The sequence below is a fragment of the Poecilia reticulata genome, linkage group LG23 (genome assembly GCF_000633615.1).
Source record: "Poecilia reticulata strain Guanapo linkage group LG23, Guppy_female_1.0+MT, whole genome shotgun sequence".
Classification (NCBI taxonomy): domain Eukaryota; kingdom Metazoa; phylum Chordata; class Actinopteri; order Cyprinodontiformes; family Poeciliidae; genus Poecilia; species Poecilia reticulata.
The window spans coordinates 18020888-18041985 of record NC_024353.1 but is presented as its reverse complement, the minus strand read 5'-3'; the positions used below and the strand labels follow the sequence as shown (position 1 = coordinate 18041985).

General features: G+C 39.8%; 1 protein-coding gene and 1 long non-coding RNA gene across 3 annotated transcripts; one reads left to right on the top strand and one right to left on the bottom strand.

Moving 5' to 3' along the window:
• Positions 1-59: 59 nt before the first annotated feature.
• LOC103459749 (uncharacterized) lies at positions 60-828 on the top strand. 2 transcript variants are annotated; one of them, XR_532805.2, is made up of 3 exons: positions 60-225; positions 302-378; positions 474-828. It is a non-coding gene; the product is annotated as an uncharacterized LOC103459749 (long non-coding RNA). The 2 variants fall into 2 exon arrangements; XR_532804.2 differs by having other exon boundaries at positions 60-378.
• On the bottom strand, positions 646-15954 carry pnpla3 (patatin-like phospholipase domain containing 3). Its single transcript, XM_008401563.2, has 9 exons — positions 15655-15954; positions 15047-15279; positions 14903-14968; positions 6382-6591; positions 4912-4972; positions 4632-4832; positions 4399-4531; positions 4108-4215; positions 646-2710 (listed from the first exon to the last, which is right to left on the bottom strand). The coding sequence occupies exons 1-9, from the start codon at positions 15839-15841 to the stop codon at positions 2488-2490; spliced, it is 1422 nt and encodes a 473-aa protein (XP_008399785.1). The 5' UTR covers positions 15842-15954; the 3' UTR covers positions 646-2487.
• Positions 15955-21098: the final 5144 nt, after the last annotated feature.

The window sequence follows — 21098 nt, the reverse complement described above, 5'->3', positions numbered from 1 at the left end:
TCACACAAACGCTAATCTATTTTTTTAACTGTTTTTTTTTACTGACAATTTTTTAGTGTTAAGCGCTTCAAAAATTATTTGATGTAATATCGTAAAACCACACTAGTTATGCTCCTGTATTTATTTTGAAATCAGATCAGTTTTAATGCACTGAAGTCACACAGCACAGAGCACCGTGAGGTCAGCCTTCAAATGATGACGGCGAGGATCCAAGACACATGCGCAGTGAGCATCATCCGACTGAGGAAAGCGACCTAATAATAATAATAATAATAAGACGGAATCAAACTTCCCTTTTTAGGACGCTGAAAAACGCTTTACAAGAAAAACACAAATGACATGAAAGAAGTAGCTAAGAAGATGTGGATAAAAGTAAATGTAAGTAAATATATTTTCAGATATTGGTGTAATAATTTAACCATAACTATACAAAACCACAACGTATTCCATTCTTTCATAATTTATTCAACAAGGGTGGAGAAAGTAAGTGCAATAGAATGTAAAACCACCACAAGTGAGTTTGGCTCCAGAGACAACAGTGTGAAGACCCCACCCACCCTATTGTTGACCCAGGAAGGTAAGGCCAGTCTTTGTTGTTTTGTTTAGTGTAAAAAATTCTACAAATCATGATTGCAAAACAAATGATGGTACAATAAAACTTTATTTTGAATGTTGAAAAAAAGCTTACCAGTCACCATGACTACAGAACACACAACATAAAGGGAAAAAAAAATCATGGCTGAACAAGCAATATGTCATCATTAACCATAAATTAATTTTAATTCAGAATTTCTCTCAAAAGTCTGGTTGAAGTTATTGGTAACATCATATTAGATATCTCCAAATACACACAAGCTTGAAAATGTGGTGTCCTGGAATGAGGGCAGTAAAACTTTTGGTCATTTCTATGTTAACCCCACAGAAGGCAGCACCTGGTTGGAGCAGCCGTTTCTTTCCTAAAGAATAATATGTCTGACCTTGCTGATTGTCCATCCTGCTCTATTGCTCCTCCATCTTTCCTTCCATCTACCTGTCTGTAAAAGTCACATCATACAACATTTAATTTCCCTTTTAGGAATAAAAAGTATTTTTAAATTGAACTGAAGTTATTTAAGATTACAGTTGATGTAGAATTTATTGAACTTTAGTCACATCTGAACTGATGTAGAGATGGGAAAATCAAACGGCTCTAGAACTGGTTGTGGAACAAATCTTCAGAGAACATCCCAGTTAATCAGAATGGAAGAAAAAAATATTTGTAATTATTTCAAATAAGCCATGCAATCAATTCAAACTCCTAAGACGACAGTATTGCAGTTTTAATAGGCAGATTAAGTGAAAATAAAGCAACAAACTGACTGGTATATTGTTAGATTGAAAAGGAGAAGCAAATGAAACAATTTATGAAGATGTTTAGCCCCGTCCATATTTTAGACCTTAAAACCATTCTCACTGTACTGCAACATGACTGTTGCATGGACATGTTGCTGATATTACAGCATGGCATGCAGCTGCAAAATCATGAAGGCAACATTATTTAACTCCATATTATTATGTAATCAAGATCTTTTGGAAGCCCATTAATTGTTTGTGTGTCTATTGGTACAGTGTTATTCTGTTGTAAGGCTGCGAATGTAATCGGGGACAGAAAGGCCAGGATTCCAGGAACTAATGAGATGCATCAACTTTACTAATTATTTATGAAACCCCAAATTATTACTCATGAGTCATCATCTGATCTGCAGCTCATAACAAAACACCCTGAACTGATTGAAATAGTGTTTTTATTAGTATGCATTACTGTTGGCTAGATGGAAATGGTTAAGGTTGAATTAGATAACTAAATAAAGTTTAGATAAACAATTCCAATCTTTCTGACCACACACTTCAGCAGTCACTTTTCAAATTTAAATAAAATAGGCAATGTATGGTATGGTTTGAATTATTGAGCAAAAACAGTTTTACAATGGAAAACAAGACTGTTTTTATATTTTAAAAGTAAATATAAAAGCATTTAATTTTGGAAGTCCAGATTTTTTTTGTCTTTAAATACAGTTCAGAAACTGTATCTTTTTCCATACATATTAAAACTTTTAAAAACACTGAAAGCAAACTCCATATTTTCCACATTTTTAAAGACTTCAAACAAATTGACCATCAGTTTTTCAAAGAACTGACTTTCCATCACCTCCAAAACTTACATGAAATACTTCTAAAGTCACTTACTGAAGACCCATCACAGTGAAACTCCAATGTGTTGATGTAGAGAAAAATTGGTTAATGGACAGAAAAATAAAATATGAATCGAGATAAATGCTTTGGAATAAATACATATGTGCAAATTTACAGCTAACAGGTAGAGTTACATTCATCTGCCTTGAAGCACATCTCTGCTCCCTAGTGGGAGGGGCCAAGTCCTCATGAGGCTCACTCCACCTTCCCTCCACCCAGAGGGAGCAGAATGTAGTCCAGTCAAAGGCCAGGTTTTCACAGCGGTTCAGGGCTCTGAGCCTCATCCTGTGAGCCAACAAAGAAGCAGACTTGCTGTGGGGAGGTGGGGGCAGGGAGGGAGGAGGAGGTAGATGATGGGATGTCCCAGTAGTTGCTATGGAGGTCAAAGGAAGAAAGAGCAGGGACAATAGCCTGTGTGGGACTCTCAGGCTCTGAAGGGAGCGGCGGGACGCTCAAGCATTTCCTCAGGCAGCGCTCACTGTACAAGAGAACAAGAGATTATAAATGAACAGATCTGATCTGAAATCATTTAAGAACAGATGGAGCCACTTATTTTATTTTTACTATCTGACATGAAACCAGACTAAATATTTTATTTTTAAATCAGTTAGGGTCATCAAAATAATTTGTATTTACTAAATTCCCGGATAATGTGAGACTTTCTGCAAGGTCAGCCACTCGCTCCACTGAAAGCTTCAGGTCGGGTCTTGCCTGGTCGGGTCTGGCCTGGTTGGGTCTAGTCTGACCTGGTCGGATTGGGTTGATATGATATTTTATGGTCCAGAGTGTTCAGGAGAGCGTGTCCACCACCAGTTGGAATCTCACTGGCCCTCAGTACTAGTACTAATTTCACTTGAAGGTTATTTCACTTGTAATAAGACATTCTTCCCATGTTATAGTAAATTAATCTGCCAGTCCAACTAGTAATTTTTACTTTGTGTAAACTCTCTCTGCTACGCCACAGCTTCTCCTGGACTTCCATGAATGCTAAAGCCAATTAGCACGGATAAATGGTTTTATCAATAAGTTGTTTAAGAGAACAATAATAGAACAATAAGTTGTTTCTCCACATCCTGAGCATCAGGAACACAAGTTTATTGACAGCACTTAGACCCTCCTCCTGACTCTGATTGCTTGTTTCTGAGCAATGCATTTCTTCAGACAGCAATAGTAGCTCAATCCTCCCACAAATAATCTGTCTCTTATTATACTGTCATAACATGGTGGCACTATTAACAAATATTTTTGTGAAAGTTACATACTAAAGCTTTAATCGGGAAAAATATATATGTATGGAAATAGGAGTGGGCATTTATCTTATTTATCACTTATTGTGGTAAATTTCTTGTTATGATAAAAATGTTAATTATTGTTGTCACAATAAATTCCAATTAATGATGTTTAAAACCCTCCAAAGCTGTTCATATTATCAGGATTGTTAGTTTGACTATTTTCTCCACTGTTTGTTCATTGATTATCAATAACAATCAAATCAACTGTGAGCAGCTCAGTGACACACAGTGCACTGCTTTCAGTGACTGGTATGGTAAAGAAGTGTATGTGAAATTAAATGTTTTTAAGAGCAGGACTTGTTTGTGTGGGTCTGTGATTGCTGTGCCAAGCTGTCACAGCCATATAGTTACCGAAAATAGTAACATTGCAAATTGTTCTTATTGTATTGTTTATCATTATCACAATGGACATTTTATTGTGGTAAAACGTCCATATTTGTTTCTCTCTCCTTCAAGGAAACAAATAGACTGGTCAATTGAAATGTACCTTTATCCAAGTTTTCCTCAGCTCAGATACTTGGACCTACTACAGGCCCACTACAAGACTTTAAAGTGAAGTAATGGATGACTTCAGGTGCTTCACCTATTGGCAGCAGCTGCGTTGGGTTTCCAGGCCTGTCTGTACACGTCACCTGCCACCCCAAACAGCCAGCGCACGTCAGCAGGAACCTCTGGGATCCACTCCACAAACCTGCCGCGCAAACACCACATGTTCACATACATCATATTCTATGAAGAAATGTTTAACGCCCACAGAATGTTTAGCAGTTACTGTCACATTACAGCTACTACCCTTTGTGTATTTAATTGTCATTTGGAACTGGATGGAAAATCAAAACTTTTAATAAACATGTTGCGGATCCCTCCAGCTTACCTCTGGGCCACAGAATACGCTGACTGGACTGGAAGTGTGTATGGCATCAGCATATAGGAAGCAACTCTCAGTGGCAGCATGCCAGACACTCTGGCATAAAGGCCCGATTTGTCTTGGCAGGCCTCACAGAACACTGTCAGACATGATGAGGGGGATTATTCAGCTGCATGCTGAGGCGTCATCTTATCTGTAATGATCAACTTTCAAATTTAGAGTCAACATCCTGCTCTCACCTTTCTTTATGTGAGTGGGCAGAACAATGTGTTCATCCAGCCACCAGTGCTTGTTGTGCAGCAGGCGGAGTCTACGCAGCACCCACTCCTTGGTGCTCTCAGCAGGCTTGGAGCAGCAGCTGCTGGAGCCGGGGCCAGAGCCGGGGGCGATTCCAGAGCTGTCTGGCAGGCTGCGACTGGGGCAGTGTAGCATTAGCAGGTCTGGCAGCACAAACACACACAGCTCAGGCTAACTGCAGCTAAGACAAGGCTGCAGGAGGCAGAACAACACGGGACTCACTGTTCTCCTGAAGGAAGCGCAGAGCATCCTTATAGCCGCTCTGACACATGTCAGCCAGAACCTGAGGAAGAGGAAGGCATCAGGTCAGAGGCCTGATGAGGTCAGGCCTCTGACCTCATCAGCAGTGGCTTCAGCTGCCACTGCTATTTCTGACTACCTGCAGGGTAGCAGAAGTGTTTCAAAATAGGACCATAAGAAACATGAAAATAAATCTAAATTTGTTCTACAAATATTGTTGCATCATTTGTATGAGTTTCTTAACAGCTTCTTGTGTTTCACGATTTTTGGTCAACATTGAAATCAGAATCAGATTTATAAGTTTGTGCACAAAAACAAGCAATTTGACTTCAGTTCCACTTTACTCTGATTGAATACATTTAAAATAGAAAAGGGTATAATAAAAAATATAATTTTACATATAAATATGCACATGTATGTGTTTTTATAGAAAGAGAAGAGTAGGCTGAATTTGTGAAAATATGCATAGTATGACTCTGACTGTTGAGTCTCACAAACATTCTGGACTGGTGATATCATTACAACTAAATGAAAGTCCAAACTGGAAAAAAGCTATTTGGATTTTAATGAAAACGGATTAACATAATCACTTAACTGTTTTTAAACTGATATAAAGTTTTGGGTTACATTCCTGATCAGCACCAAAGATGTTTTCTTGGCCAAAAAAAAAAAACAATCTTTAATAAAATTCACCATGATTAGGAAAAGGACAGAAAGCTAAAATGGCTGCCACTTAAACTGCCCATTTACAAAGTGTCACGTTAAATCTGAATGAGCCAGGTTTGTGTGACCACCAGGGGGCAGGAGAGTTCGCATTTTCTGAAGTTGTGGGGCACGAGAGAAGGACCTCGCTGCAGCCAACAGAAAGGGGCGGGAACACTTGTCAGTCTCATACCTTATTTGGAAATGAGATCATTGCAATCCGGAAGTGAAGGGGGCGCCTTCACTTCCGGATCTAAATTTGTTCTATGCTTCCGTATTTATTTTCTTTTGAAATCTGTGATATATTTTCACCTTTAGGAAGGAGTTTCACTCTCAGAATGTATTTGAACTTCTTTCTTTTACTCACGGCAGCTCACAGTTTTTAGCAAATTCTGTAGCTTTCAGTGTACTTCTAAATCTGCTCCTTAGTCGCATCTTTTCGGGCTTGCGACTGCCTCTAGTGGCGTGGGGGTGGTAACACAACTAATATAATTACATTACTAAATCAGAATACCACGTCTATTATTTACTATTAATTCTGGCATTACTGGCACTGTAAAAGATAAATTACCTTATAAAACAGCATATTTTTTCATGGTCTCATTTCCAAATAAGGTACGAGACTGACAAGTGGTCCGTTCCCGCCCCTTTCTGTTTGCTACAGCGAGGTGTACTTGGAGCACGAACAGCACTATCTCCAGGTTCTAAATGGTTTCCTGAGGAAGAGCAGAGCATTGTGGGAATTTCTACCTTGGGCTCAGGGGGAAACAGAGCTCTGCTGAGGCGGTACAGGTTCCCCATGTTCATCTGGATACTGGTGTTAGTGAAGCGGAGCTCATGGAAGCTGGTGGAATTATCCCGAGGGCAGATGTCGCTTTCACCAGAGAAGGGTGAGATAGTGATGGTGTTCTTCAGCTCCGACTGAGGCAGGTTATCACTAATTCCACCGTCCACATACCGCTGCACACTCACACGCACACACACAAACACACGCACACACACACAGGAAGATGTTCAGCAAATAGGTGAATTTTCTGTGAATAATTAACAATTCACATTTCAGAAAACAGAACACTTAAACTGTAGGGGGACTTCTACTGAATTACAGTTAGTATCATCATTAATCTTCCTTAGAAAGTTACAAAATTATATCTAACAGTTTTCTGCTAAAAGTTACAGAGAGTGATTTGTTTCTTACTGGAGTATTTTAACCACCACCAGCCTCCTGATGTATGGTTCAGTTCCCAGTGGAATATGACTTCTGTACCCACAAAGAGCTCTTTCACTTTTAGATTTGTAATATTAATGTTCCACACCAGCAGTTAATAATACAAACTGTTTGCTGATGAACCTCTGCAGCCGGAGATTCCTACAGGTTTTCCAGACCTCCATCAGTCCAGCACAGATTTACTGTCCTCTGCCATGACTAGGGAGCAACAGTTCTCACATCAATGGTCCTCACAGAAAGCACTTTAAACTGTGCAGCCACACTCACGGAAGGAGACAGGTTTGACTGATTTCCTGTTCTTCAGAGAACAACATCTTGCTTCCATTCTGTGGAACATGTCGGGAAAAGAAGGGTTCCTTAACCCTGAGCTCCCAGAGGAGGACAACTCTGGTTGTAAACTTCCACTTGGTCAGAGAAGAACAGGTTTGTTTCACAGAGTGCCAGCTACAGAAAGTAGGGCAGAGCAGGAATGCAGATCACAGTGAGCACTGGGCAGGCACACGCACACACACACCCACACCCACACCCAAAAGTGACGGAAAAACATGTGTTATGGGCCATTGCTAAAACTTCACCAGCACCTTTAAAATGGCTTGTAGTCATTTAAAACCACTTCTTGTTGGGGACCAGGTTTTAGGTCCCCATGGAGTAGGTCCCCATGACGTGACTGTGTAAACAGACTGAAGTCCCCACAATGAACACACACACACATTCTGACTTAATAGTGGCATAACGCTGGATTTACGCTGGAGCCAGCAGACCTACACCTAAAACCCCCAGAATGCTGTGCAATTCTGGATGGATAGAAATTCAGTGAAATTAGTGAATATACCATATATTATCTATATATTTATATCTAGCTAAAAAGTTACTTTTTAGGTAGTTTTGTCCTATTTCAAGTTTATTACAATATTTGCAGAGGAAAGTAGACCACAAATACATGGTAAGATTTTGTTTTGTAGTGGGATAAAATCTTGCAGCCATGTCTCAGTAAAATACAGAATAATGTTTGCCTGACACTCTGGCTGGGTTTTCTTTAGGGCTTTGAATACATAGTTCTCATGTGATATTACACATCCATGAATTTTGTAACAGGGTGCGTTTACACTGCAGCATGAAGTGACCCAATTCAGATTTTTTTGACGTAATGCGACCTGTATCCGATCTTTTCATGGCAGTGTGAACAGCACAGGTCGGATTCTTTTTCGAATGTGACCCATATTCGATTCAAATGCGACCTAACGTCCAGGTCGCATTCATCCGAACTGAACGTCACTGATACTCAACAAATCTCACTATTCTGCATCCTGATACACGCAAACGGGAAGAAAAACAACAACCATGACGGACTATATGAGTATTAAGTTGTTAATATGCCGCTCCGGTTGGACAACTTTAAATATGTAAGCTAAGATCCACCGTTAGCCTCCATGTTTACTTCCGCAAACACTGAGCACTTTTTTTTATGGCAGTTGGCAGAACACTGAGAATGCTGACGCTATTGTGCCCTCTAGTGCGCATGCGGGACACTTTCAGGTCGTTTGCCCTTTCAGACTGCAGAACGCATACAGGTCGCATTTACTGGCAGTGTGAACGGCCCCGGCAAAAAAATTGGAATTGCCAAAAAAAAAAATCGGAATTGGGTCACTTCAGGCTGCAGTGTGAACGCACCCTGACTGCCATCTTGGCAGGTAGTTGCTATGACAACAATAAACAAGCCACAATGTTAGAACTAGCTTTCGCCTCATTCCTAACTTACTGTGATGGCCAAACCCATGGCCATCCTATGTCAGAAACTCTTTTTATGCACAATTTATTTTTCATACAAACACAACAATTTTTGTTTCAATAAAAACAATTTTTAGTTGATTTGGATACATTTGTCCTAGTTGTTAGCACGCACATTTAGTTAACATATGTATTTATATCAACTTAAAGTTAATTTTGTTTGCTTAAGACTAACTCTTTGTTTTCCTGATGGTACTTACCTGCCTTGGGGTTGCCGGGTTAAAAAAATGCTGATTGGACTGCACCACTAGTTCTTGCTGGTGGGAGGAATTTGTAGTTTCTTTGTTTAGATAAGTTTTGTATTCAAGTAAATATTAGTATTTAAAGTTTAAATACTTTAAACTGGGTAAAGACCCAAAAATGTCTGTACATTGGGTCTTTACCCAAAAATGACTTTTTTGGGTCTTTACTTTAACCAAACTTAGCTGTACTGTTCTTTGTTTTTGTGTTATTTGTAATTGTAATTGTAATCTGTTTAGTTACCCCTATTGTGTCTTAATTGGTCTGATCAACCACCATATCTACCCATGTGTTTCATTTCTTTGTTAGGTCAGTTATGTTTGTTGGTACAGCCAGTTTGTTTGCATTTTTTCCTGAGTTCAGTCTTGTTTCTTTGACCTCTTTTATGAGCTCAGTTTATCTTTTGACATTTATAATCTTTGGGTTAAAATAAAAGAAACACTATTTTTCTAATTTATCCTATGACTCCTCCCATTTTTAACTCGGTCCACCACACTTATAAACTAAGTACATTACACTATAACTTGATATTGTTAGTTTATAAATCACTGAATGGCTTAGCACCACAATACATTAAAGATCTGTTGTTGTATCAACCTTCCAGACCCCTCCGGTCTTCTGGTTCTGCTCTACATCCCCAGAATCAGAACAAAACGAGATGCAGCATTCAACTTCTATGCACCACAAATCTGAAACAAACTTCCAGAAAACTGTAAAACAGCTGAAACACCGAGTTCCTTTAAATCTCGACTAAAAACCCACCTGTTTAGAGTTGTATTTGAAATGTAATCAATTATGAATTTAATGATGACACTTGATTTAATGTAATGTTTTGATTGTTGATTTTATGTTGCATGACTGTTTTTTGTGTTTGTTATGATGTAAAGCACTTTGAAATGCCTTGACGCTGAAATATGCTATACAAAGAAAATTTGATTTGATTTTAATCACAATTTTTAAGTACTGTGTAATAATAAGATAAATATCTGTAAAATGTAATGTACTACAAAACTAGCAAAATTAGTAAGTAGAGAAGTGAACTATGTCATAGTTCTAGTATGTCATAGTAGGAGATCAGAGGCAGCTTGTCCACATCATTTGACGTGTTTTCCTTCTCCGTCTCTTACGGGTCAGCAGTGACTTTGTTCATGCATCTTTCTCTCTCGCACAGTGGCCAAGATTGTCCACATATTTTCTTTTTGCTGGTCTGGAAGCAATTGATCTGCTATTCATTGAGCACAAGCTTATCTACTAAAATTGTGTGGATCACTTCTGGTTCAGATTTGTGGAAACTATGTATTGATCATGTATTTATCGCGATATATATTGATTTATTGTCCAGCCCTAAATCCAAGTGTGAAAAGCTTCCTGGTAAAACAGGACCTGAACCTGAAAAATGACTTTTTCACTGTAGCAGCTCCAGTCATACAGTCCTTGGAAAAACTATTAGAAAAAGGCCCACCTTTGTCTCACCAGTCCACAGAATATTTGTGCGAGAATCCTGGGAATTATCAAGTTTTTGGCCCTTTGGTCAGAGTTCAACAGAGGCCTCCCATGGCCTATATGGAGCAGATCCAAGGCCAAAACCAGTGCTGACCCAACAGAAGCACTGAAGCAACAGAAGATCCGGCACCGTTTCCTGCGTTCTCCATGTGTACTCATGGTTCTCAGTGTGGTTCTCTGCCATCCCAAAGCCTTATGACATGGCTTTATAAATCTGTCCAGACTGATAATGTTAATGACGCTGGTTCTCATCTGTTCTTGAATTTCTTTCATAATGTGCAGATGTTTGAGATCTTTTAGACAACTTCAGTACGTCAAGTTCTATTAAGGGCTTCTTGATTTGAAGCATAACAAACTCTTTTGATGCGGTGCAAGGTAGGCTGGGGGACTCCCAGAATGCACCCGGAGTATTCTCTATTTTATTTACTGACACAGGATCCTCACCAATGGTAATATGAAGCCTGTGTCCAAAACACACTTCTTTCTGTAATTAATGTGCAATGACAACATTGGCAATGACTTGTGAAGAAACAATAAAGCATGCAAGTTTCTCATAGTGACCTCTCCTGTGTATTCATGTCTATGTCCTATTTCACTATCTGCAGTTCTTATTCCTCAAAACAAACACATCCATTCACAGAAAAGATAAGGGCCAGTAAACATCACAGTGGACAGGACACAGTGCACTAACCCTATACATAGCACATGGAGGAGATTTCCTGTCCATAAACTCTAACCATTTTGTCACAAATAATAGATCCTGTGGCGTTGTGAATGCGATGTTCAGGAAGCAGAATAAGGGAAGAGAAGACAAGGTTCCTACATAGTTTACATGTCTGAGACACAGATGTGATTTCAGCTTCTATCTTTATCAATTATCACAGGCAACATAACATTTCAGTAAAGTGAGCCATCCTTATGCTTACTATGTATTCAGCGTCTCACAGTAATTGCTTCAGTGATCTCAGGTTTATCTGGATTCCTAATAAAACCTGGACTGCGGCATGTGAAACCTTTTTATGCATTTTACTTTCCCTCACTTTAAACATGGCATGGCCAAAGCTGCTTTTACTGCTCACTTTTTATCACTTTTATAAAAGAGTTTTTTGTACTACGTTTAGGTTAAGCTTTCAGAATTTTATTAAAATATCCTTATGCAGTTTTTATCTTTACCGGTGATCAGTTTCCCACAACCCCTGTCTGTTTTTCACTCTTTATCTAGGCTTTTTAAAGTGAGTAAACATTTTCCCCCAATACACACAAAAGTGGAAAACTTTCGAAAAAGAAGAATGACCAGACGCAAAAAGTGGGCCAGAAATTCCTAGTGAATTGTTGAGCAGGTGTCCCCTTCTAGGCTTTAGCGGGGTTTCCCAACAGGGGTTTCACCACGTTGTTTACTAGTGTGGAGCAGCGGGTAGAGCTTCACTCTTCCCTTTTCCCTTCATCGGCTCGGGAGCATTCCGTGGTTTTGAGGGGATGGCAGCCTGCTGGTCGCCTTTCTTGTACCACTGGTTTTTAAATGCATAAAAACCCATCGGCACGCCTCACGAAGACTAGGGTTGAGTTAGTAAGCTTCTTTGCTAGGCAGTTAGCGGGGACACACTGCCGGTGATTATTTTGAGTTTTGACGAATTAAATTGTCACTTGTCTGTCATTATAAACGATGGAACAGGTTGAGGCTTTTAATGGTTAAAACCATCTTGGAGATGTGCGCGCTAAGAGCAGTTATGATCTTGCCTTGAATATGATCGGCACTTTTAGAAATTTTTTATTTGTTTGAGGTTGGTGTGTGTAAGCCTTGTCAAAACTCGTCTCCGTCTTTAAAGGCGAGTATCACTAGTTTGTCTGGTGGACAGCAAATGGACTTGTTCAAGCTTCAAGTTCAGTGGAAGCAAGTTCAGTGGAAGAAAAAAAGTTTGCTTCAAATCTGGTTGTGAAATGACTGAGGAGTTAGCCCACGTTTTGTTTGAATCCCTTAAGAGAATGGTGCTGGACCATGTTGGGGTTGTTGTGGGTGTGGCTCTTCCCATTTTGTGTGGTCATATGTGGTGAGGAGAGCCCTGAGGAAAATTTGGAAAGCAGTGATGTGACCTTTTGGTGTTGTGGCGATGTCGGCTCACTATTGGTTGATGCCCTTTTGGTGTTGCTGGCTGAGAGACGGCAGTAACTTTGAGTATGGTGCTGGACCATGCTAAGGGTGATCGTGTTGTGGGCGTCGCTCTTCATATTGTGTTGGTCACTTGCTTGGTTACCTGACTTGTGGAGCAAYGTTTTGTGGTAGTGGACCACTTGTTGCTGTGGCCTTTTATGTTAGGTGACAGTTCAGATCTGGTTGGATTACTGGTTATTGCTTTTGCGAGTGGTAACTGGGTGAATCCATTTTGATTTGGCTGTGAACCTGTGGTAGGTCACTTGTGTGTTAGGTCTGTGTTTGTAAGTGGGTTTTCTCTTAAGGTATTTTGAACGTGTTGAAGCAATAAGTACATGTCCTGTTTTAGCTGCTCTACCATTCTTTGCCAGTCCTTTCAACCAGTGACCAGACATGATGGGCACAGCAACTTATGGCTGTGGGACATGAAGGTTGATGTAACAACGGTCCTCCTGAACACTAAAATCTTCGGTATTACAAGCCCAAACATTTTAAATTTATTTTGAAATTTTAAAGGTTCCCCTTTGGGGCCCTTTTCTTAAGGGTTGGGGTGTTACAGCCCTGGGCCTTGTGGGCCTGGGTTGCAGGTCTTGTTTGTCTTTGTGCTACTCCCCCTTACAGGTGCTGCTGATTTGTTAATGGGTGAGCACAGAGCATTTAAACCTGGCTGTCTCCACCTTCTGGGTCGCCTTCGGCGTCCACTCTGCTGCTTGACACTTGTGGTGCTCCGTTTTCGGCCTCAGCTTCCCTCCTTTTGCACATTTGCGTTTGTCTTTGCATTTCGACACTTCCATATGCACTCATACAACACATCCAAGCATTTGCATTACACCACTGATACTGACATCTACAATCCATTGTTGTTTTTGTTAATGAATATTCCTTTTACTGCACTTTAACCCCTGCATTGTATCCCGTTTTGTTACGGACTTGAGCCAGTCGTAACATGAACTTAGAGAACAGAAACCTTACCCAGAAATCTTCTCACAGGGAAATGAAACTTTCTCCACAGAGTGGATCTGTTCAGCTATGCAGCCATGGTTTTTGTTTTGGGGAATCAGTTTTTAGTGAATTTCTGGTGACAGCCTTCTGCTTTTTATCAAGATAGTAGTGATTATCTGGTGTTATCACTAGTTTACATAATTTTTTATGCCACTTTTACATGTGCTTTTCTGAGATCATACTCCTTAAATTATTTGGTGTCAGAACTCTTCTAAGTAGATACATGTACGCTGCATGAGACAGCAGTACCCTGCTCTCCCCGGTGATCCTGTGTCCCCTCTGGCCATTACTTATCTACTATTGATCTCTGTATGTTAAACAGTTTGCTGAAAATCCTTCGCTTGTTTGTGTGTTAAAGTGAAACTTCTAGAAGACTGAACTGTACTTTGCAACATTATTATACATGAATTTATCTGGTGGATTATCATCTACTTCCAGAGCAGTGCACTTAACTTTACAGTTTTATCACTGCATTGAGGATCCAATCTAATCTGGGAGACTTTGTTTGAACTGAATGACTCTGGAAGTCAATGTAACCAGTAACAGGAGCTCAGTCAGAATGCTGGTTGGGCTCCAAAACAAGAGGTCAAAACAGCTGTTGAATAGCTTATTTATTATACGTTTTATTACAGATAACATGCAATTCAGAACTCGAGATGATTTTACCTGAAGAAAAATTAAATGATTCTGTTTCAAAGTTAATCAGACTTATGTTTTTTCAGAATTTCATGACATCAAAAATTAAGTGTGACTTAGATTTATGATAAATCAAACATTGCTTTCATTAGCCCTGATATAGTTTAAAATGTATCATTATAATTACTGTTTTTCCCTGTTTAGTGAAAAACATGGATGTGTTTGTTTTGAGCCCTAATAATCTTAAGTATGGCTGCAACTTACAGTTATCTTAGTAATCAATTATTCTGACATGTTTAAACAAATTAGAAAATGGCACATTTCTCAGATTTTTCATTTAACCACTTCAGCATTTTTCTACAATATTAGAAATACATTAGAAGATGCAAATAAACAAATAATCCCCTTTTAAATAAAATATAAACATTTTACCGTTTTAAAAGCAATAATAGAATTATTTTAGTGAACGCTTGATTATTTGTAGCAAAAAAAAAATCCTTCTACTGTCAACATGTGACAGTATTAGTGCTTAACTGAACATGTATATTTTTTGTAGTTTTGGCTTCATTACTGCTCTGAGTGTTCAGTTCTTTCAGCAAATGCCTGTTTTTTGTTTGTATACTCTAGTTAACAATTAATCAATTACTAAGCAAGTTATTTGATGATTAAATAATCGATTAATCTAATTAATCATTAACCCTCAGCTCTAGTAACATTACACCTACCACTCCTTTGAAGGATGGCGGAATCAGTCCACAGTAGATGGGGATGAAACAGCTGCAGACCAGAGCCTTATGACAGAACACAGGGTTAACGCCGGTCCAGTCAGAGCACCGGGAAACTTTCAGTGCAACCCTCATTACACACACCTGAATGAGCTCCTCTTTGGAACTGAACTCTGACACCAGCACATTCTCTCCGTCTGATACTCTGGTCAGAGAGACGCAGAGCCTGCCAGAGGCCAGGACGTGAGCATCAGAGGGCAGGTCCCGGTTCAGGCCGGACCTCAGGACCTTCACCAGGTTGAAGGTTGGGTGGAGTGGGCCCAGGTTTCTCTTCCTGGCTTCCTTTGCCACCTCGATGACGTCCTCACAGCATTTCGCTGGGACAGACACAACAGCAGCACACGATCAGTACTTTATGGCCCACATTTTTCTCATGACAGAGGTCAGAACAGCCTCTTTATCAGTCAGCATGCAGAGGTCGGTAGTGACCGACAATTGTTGATCGCTTCCTACAATTATGCTTATTCATGAGAATGGCTTTGACTCATGCAGGGGGAAGTTAACTTTTGAACAATCTGCTCTAAATCACTTTTCCTGTCTTCTGCAGCATTCATATAATAAACTGTAATATGCAACACTGAACCAGCTTAACCGGCCGTACATATCAACAATAAGCAACAAATACATGTCAATAAAGGCTTTTATTATATTCTATGAAGAAGCATGAGTAAAGTAATCAATATTTTTCTTACCTATGCATGCTTGGCTTGCGAGTACCGAGGCGGTGAGCGCCCCGGCAGAGGCCCCGTACAGCCGGGTGGCTCCTTTCACAAGGTACGGGGCTTTCTCCAGCAGGCAGCTGGCCACTCCGATGTGGTAGATCCCCAAGAAGCCGCACCCGGCAAAGGACAGGTTCCAGCCGGCCTTCAGGTCGAACATGGCGGGACATGCCCCGGCTGGGGTACCCTAAGCTGGGACGAGACGGGACCTGGAGATACTGTCTCTGCTGCTAGCCGAGTGGAAGCAACTGAGCGAAAGCAGCTGCGCGTAAACACCCAGCTTATAAACAGCCTGGGATGCCTTCACGGACCGTCTGAATTATTACTAACTGGTGTTATGAATATGTTTTCATATTACACAAGCTTCTTCAAAGTTCTTTAATTACCGAATATATATGTTCTTCTCCTTTGTCTTGATGTTTTCATGCTGAAGTTGGATGCAGGGTGAAAATTCAGATGAGATTTTCAAGCTGGAGTAAATACCTCATACCCTGCAAGCGCTGCACGCACTGAATAGATTTTGGACTATAAAGATCCAGACTTTAAGCTCAGAATTATAAACTATAAGTAAAAAACAATCTGAATTCTTTTTCCATACACTCTTCCGCAAAACTGTGAGCTTAACTAAATAAATAAATCAGGTTTCTTTGAACGCAAAGTGAACTACGATGCAATAAGCGCAAAAATCACTTTTTTGTTACAGTCATTCTACAGTCATAGAAGACGCCTAAAAATACCGTTTAACTCCTGGTTGATATTTTTTATTAGGAATATTATTACCATTATTTGTTCTGGAATCCGAAAGTCGTACTAAACTGGAATGCACCACTAAGGTCTATGTCAGCATACGTCAGATGACGATGATGTCACCGTTTGCTCTGAAGCGGATCCAGTCTCTCACCGTCCTTTACTCCTGGTTTTAGTCGTACAGGTCACGTTTCTCGAAACGTTACTAGAACCTTTAACATGTCAGAGGACGCTGAGCTTAGTAGCTCTTCACTTAACTCACCAACAGCAACGAGGACCCAAATGTTATTATACCAAATGACCACTCTAAAAGTGGGAGTCTATGCTGGCCCTGAGATCCTTAAAGCTGAAAAATAATTAAAACCCAATTAGGGGGGGACAATATGCCCGGGCTACGATCATCATGCAAACATTAGGCTGCGCTAGTTTGTGCTATTAGCTAGCTAACGACTTTGCTAGCAAAGCAAGATAACTAAAAAGCTTCTTCCCTGTATCGTTAATGATAGCAGTTATTCTTCAGTATCACTTATGCAACAGGGGGCACATCGCCCGTCCATCATCTCCGTAATGGACATGTCTTCTAATTTCCTTTGCTGCATAATGTACATTTATTCTACCATTAGGTAAATGTATCTTGAAGGAGAATAGCACTTAAATGAAAGACAAACAAGAATATTAATTTAGAATTAAAAATAACTCACCCTGAATTACCATGATAGATATAATGTATGTAATAAAAGTGTTATTAATGAAAGGGGAAAAACTCAATCCAGACTTTAAGTAAGCTTAGAGTGTGGTTCGCAGAGTGTGAAGTTAAATGTTTTTCACAATTATTCAATGAAACAAACAAACAAACAAACAAAAAAACAAACCTCAAGTAAAATAAAATTGTAATCAAAACTTTTGGAATTGTAAGGATTTATTTTTTAAAACAAAAAGTTTTGTTTACAAAAACTTTTAAAAAAATTAAATAACAAATTTTTGTCTCGTGAACTTAAAAAGTTATTTGTCAAACATAAACTTTTATTTGCACACATCAGAAATCTTTTTTTGTGATTTTAGGTATTTTTCGGACTATTAGCCACTACTTTTTCCCCATGCTTTGAACCATGCAGCTTATAGCCCGGTGCGGCTATGTATGTTTCCAGTTTTGTTTTTTTTGTTTTTTCAATTTGCGGCTTATAGTAAGGTGCGCTCTATAGTCTGGAAAGCCCGATACTCTTTTTGTTATTTGACAACTTCTCGCTACTGAGCAAACATTCAGGTAATCCTTCCGCATTGGCAATGAATGCAAATGATTCGGTCCAAGAATTGTAGAATCTCTCCTAGGATATTTGTCTCTTTTCAACAGCCACCTGCTTCACACCCCGCCCAGCTGAAAGAAACGTGTCGCAGGCTACGATGCAAATCTTCGTTGACAGAAATGTTGAAATTTAATATTTATTCTACACATTTTTATAGCATTACAGAAACTATATTAAATCAAAAAATATATTTCCCACCCCCATCTTTTTCAATTTTCAAACATTTTTGAAAAAAACTCCAGAGAGCCGCGGGTTGCCGACCCCTGTTCTGGACCAACACGTAGGACTGGAAGACAGAATTTGTTGTTCTAAAGGAAACTAGACAGAATATATTTTGCATTAATGGAATCAAACTTGTGGTTTCAGTACATACTTCAGCAGTACTTATGATACAAAACAATGGAAAAATGGAGCAGGTTCAAATACCACTCCATTTTGACCACACACCTTAGTGGGTTAAAATCCAAAAAAATAATATTTTAGTGGCAGAGTTTTCAGGGATACATTCAAATAATAATAATAATAATAATAATAATAATAATAATAATAATAATAATAATAATAATAATAATAAAAAGACTTCCGGAGAGAAAGGTTTGGTATATCTGGCCTAATCAAAGTCCAGAACCAAATCTAACAGATATGTTGTGGCTCTCCTGAATAGGTCTGTGGGTTTGGGGATGTTTCACAATCTGAAATCTATGAGGAGAAAGGTTGGCCTCATCAGGGATGTGCAGACTGACAGGTGATCAAACTTTGGCTGTGTCCTTATCCGTTTCGTAAGAAGCCGTGCGCGCGCACATTCTGACTCCTCCTCGACAGTGGTCCTGATGCTGGTTCTCGGGGACGCGCATTACGTCACCTCTCGCTGCGCAGGTCACCTCGCTGCCCGCATCCAGCGTCAGGCTCTGCATCCTGAAAGGCCCGTCCTGCCACCACCATCATCATCCTCATCTTCACCACAGCGGCTCATCCTCCCTTTTTCTAACGGAAATAGTTCGCGTAGGCGAGCGCGTGTTGTCCACCTTGCGCTGGCGGAGAGTTGCGAGAATGGCCGAGAGCGAGGCAGACACGCCGAGTACACCGATCGAGTTTGAGAGTAAATACTTCGAGTTTGACGGAGTGCGGCTGCCGCCCTTCTGCAGAGGGAAGATGGAAGACATCTCTAACTTCTCCCTGAGAAGTAGCGACATATGGATCGTCACCTACCCTAAATCAGGTAAACGAACCTCCTGCACGGTGGTTGTTGCTGCTTTAACTTATGGTTGTGCTGGCTCTGCAGCTTCATTTATGTAATATTGTCAAAGCTTAAAAACAACAGTGCGCATAAATGGTTGTGATGTCGTTTTGTCAAGTCTATGATTTACAATGTAAGTTGTAAATCTGCTCTTAATTGTTTTTATCCACATGTGCAGCAGAAATGGGTTTTAAGAGTTTTCTCACAGCATTTTACAGTCTGCAGGTTGTTTCATAATCACCTGCCAGCAAGTGAGTGAGTCACATCACATAAATGGATTAAACTCTGGTTGCAATGCATTACAGCCCACACCGTCTCCTGTGGTCTGTGTCATCCAGTTCAGACACAGCTGAGCTGGTTGGTGTTTACATGTCAAGCTGTGCAGGGTGTGGGCTGCAGAGACAGCCACAGAGGAACGGTCGGTGTGTGGTAAACAGAGCAAGAGAGGTGGATGATTTCTCTGATAAACTGACTGGTTAGAGCACAGGGTGTCAGAGATTCAAACACTGGGAAAATTTAAGGAAAAATCAGTTGGAGTCTCACCAAATACTAAAAATATTTCATAATTCGGTCCTCTGGTAGGAAAATGATCCAAAACATAACCAAGCCTGCCCTATGCATTGACTTACCTCTCATTACAGGCCAGCCCCCCAACCCCATTTTATAAACCTTTAATCATCTTATATTTTCATTTATGACTGTGACTGATCCAAATTAAATGTGACATGCATGACCAGCGTGCATTGATGATTTTGGGGTGTGTCCTTTTACAGATTAAGGAGACTTAGAAAACGATGGGAAAGAAATTGGAAAGTGTGATATTGGAAAGAGTTTAGTGATAAATTGTCACTCTAAAACGAAAGCTGTCCAAATTCTTCAAATTGACTAATATAGAAGTTGGACCCTTCATCTCAGGCCAAAGCTCAGCCATCTGAGGAGGGACTGCACAAGAAAAGCGTATGTTTCTACGCTCCCTCGTGGGGGCGCACCGATTTATGTTTTTGCATCCACCTGTATAATGTGTAGTTGCGCCCCTGCCCATGGCACTTTAACAAAATTATTTTACCTTTTATGTGGAAATAGTGTCTGTTTATTCTTGCCATACTGTCCTCTGTATTAATTATTGCTCGAAAGGTCTTGCCAGTTTATTTCTCCATATTTACTTTAGTTTATTCTTGCATTTTGTTCTTCATTCATTTCCATTTAGTTTCATTTGATTAATATTATCCTCTCTTGGTTTATTGCTATGTCCACTTTAGTTTCTTTCCTGTTGCTAAATTTATTTGATCGTTTATTGACCACCAGTAATTTTCACTCATCACCTGCTGCGCCTCCTAATCGTCATGATGTGTTTCGTCATGATGATTTTTCACTGTTCAGCGTCAGATTCTCTGTTTTTATTCCATAATTCGCATCTAGTTCGTCGCTCCGTTTTATGTTCCGCTTCTCCTGTTTCAGAGTTTTGCGCAATGTGCACGGAGGTTTTTTTTTTTTTTTTAACTCCCTAAGGTGCAGGACGGTCGGGAAGCGTATCGATGGGGAAAAGGCAGACTGACATAAACCTTTTAAAACAACGGAAACAATTTCTGCATTCTGATTATTGAAATTTAAAAGTGATGTGGTACCGTTGTTCCATCAAACCCGTTTCATGTCGGACCACTTGCAGCACCGGTGTTAACGCTATAAAATGAACGCTCTCTATCGTGGTATGGAGAGATTTCTTTATTTAAATGGGTTAATTTTTCAGAGGGATACAAAGTGGTATGGTGATTTTAGTAATTACATGTTTATAAGAGCGATTTTCCGTTGTCCTTCCATGGAAGCGGGCAGCTTTCAAACGGAAATAAAACACTTTTTAATATAAATTGCTGCTTTGACATGATCACAGAACTGCCAAAACATATGTAGCCTACATAAATACCAGACAAAGTGAATCACAGCAGCGTCATCAGCCGCTGTAACGCTGAACTGACGCGGAGCTGCGCCATGAAGCTACAAACACTGAATAGAAGAAGAGCTGCCATCRATACAGTTGCAGCCAAGCATGATTTAATGTTACACAATACAGTTTTACCAAGTTGCTCAAAGTCTAAACTGGTATTGTTGTGGATTTAAGGTGTAAAGTTTAC

Bases quoted from the DNA above. Each gene is read 5' to 3' on its own strand.
- pnpla3 (XM_008401563.2), bottom strand. From the start codon at position 15,841: ATGTTCGACCTGAAGGCCGGCTGGAACCTGTCCTTTGCCGGGTGCGGC. The intron at 15,280-15,654 runs GTAAGAAAAATA...TGTCTGTCCCAG, and splicing joins CGCAAGCCAAGCATGCATAG to CGAAATGCTGTGAGGACGTC. The intron at 4,216-4,398 runs GTAAGCTGGAGG...TTTGCGCGGCAG, and splicing joins GCGTATTCTGTGGCCCAGAG to GTTTGTGGAGTGGATCCCAG.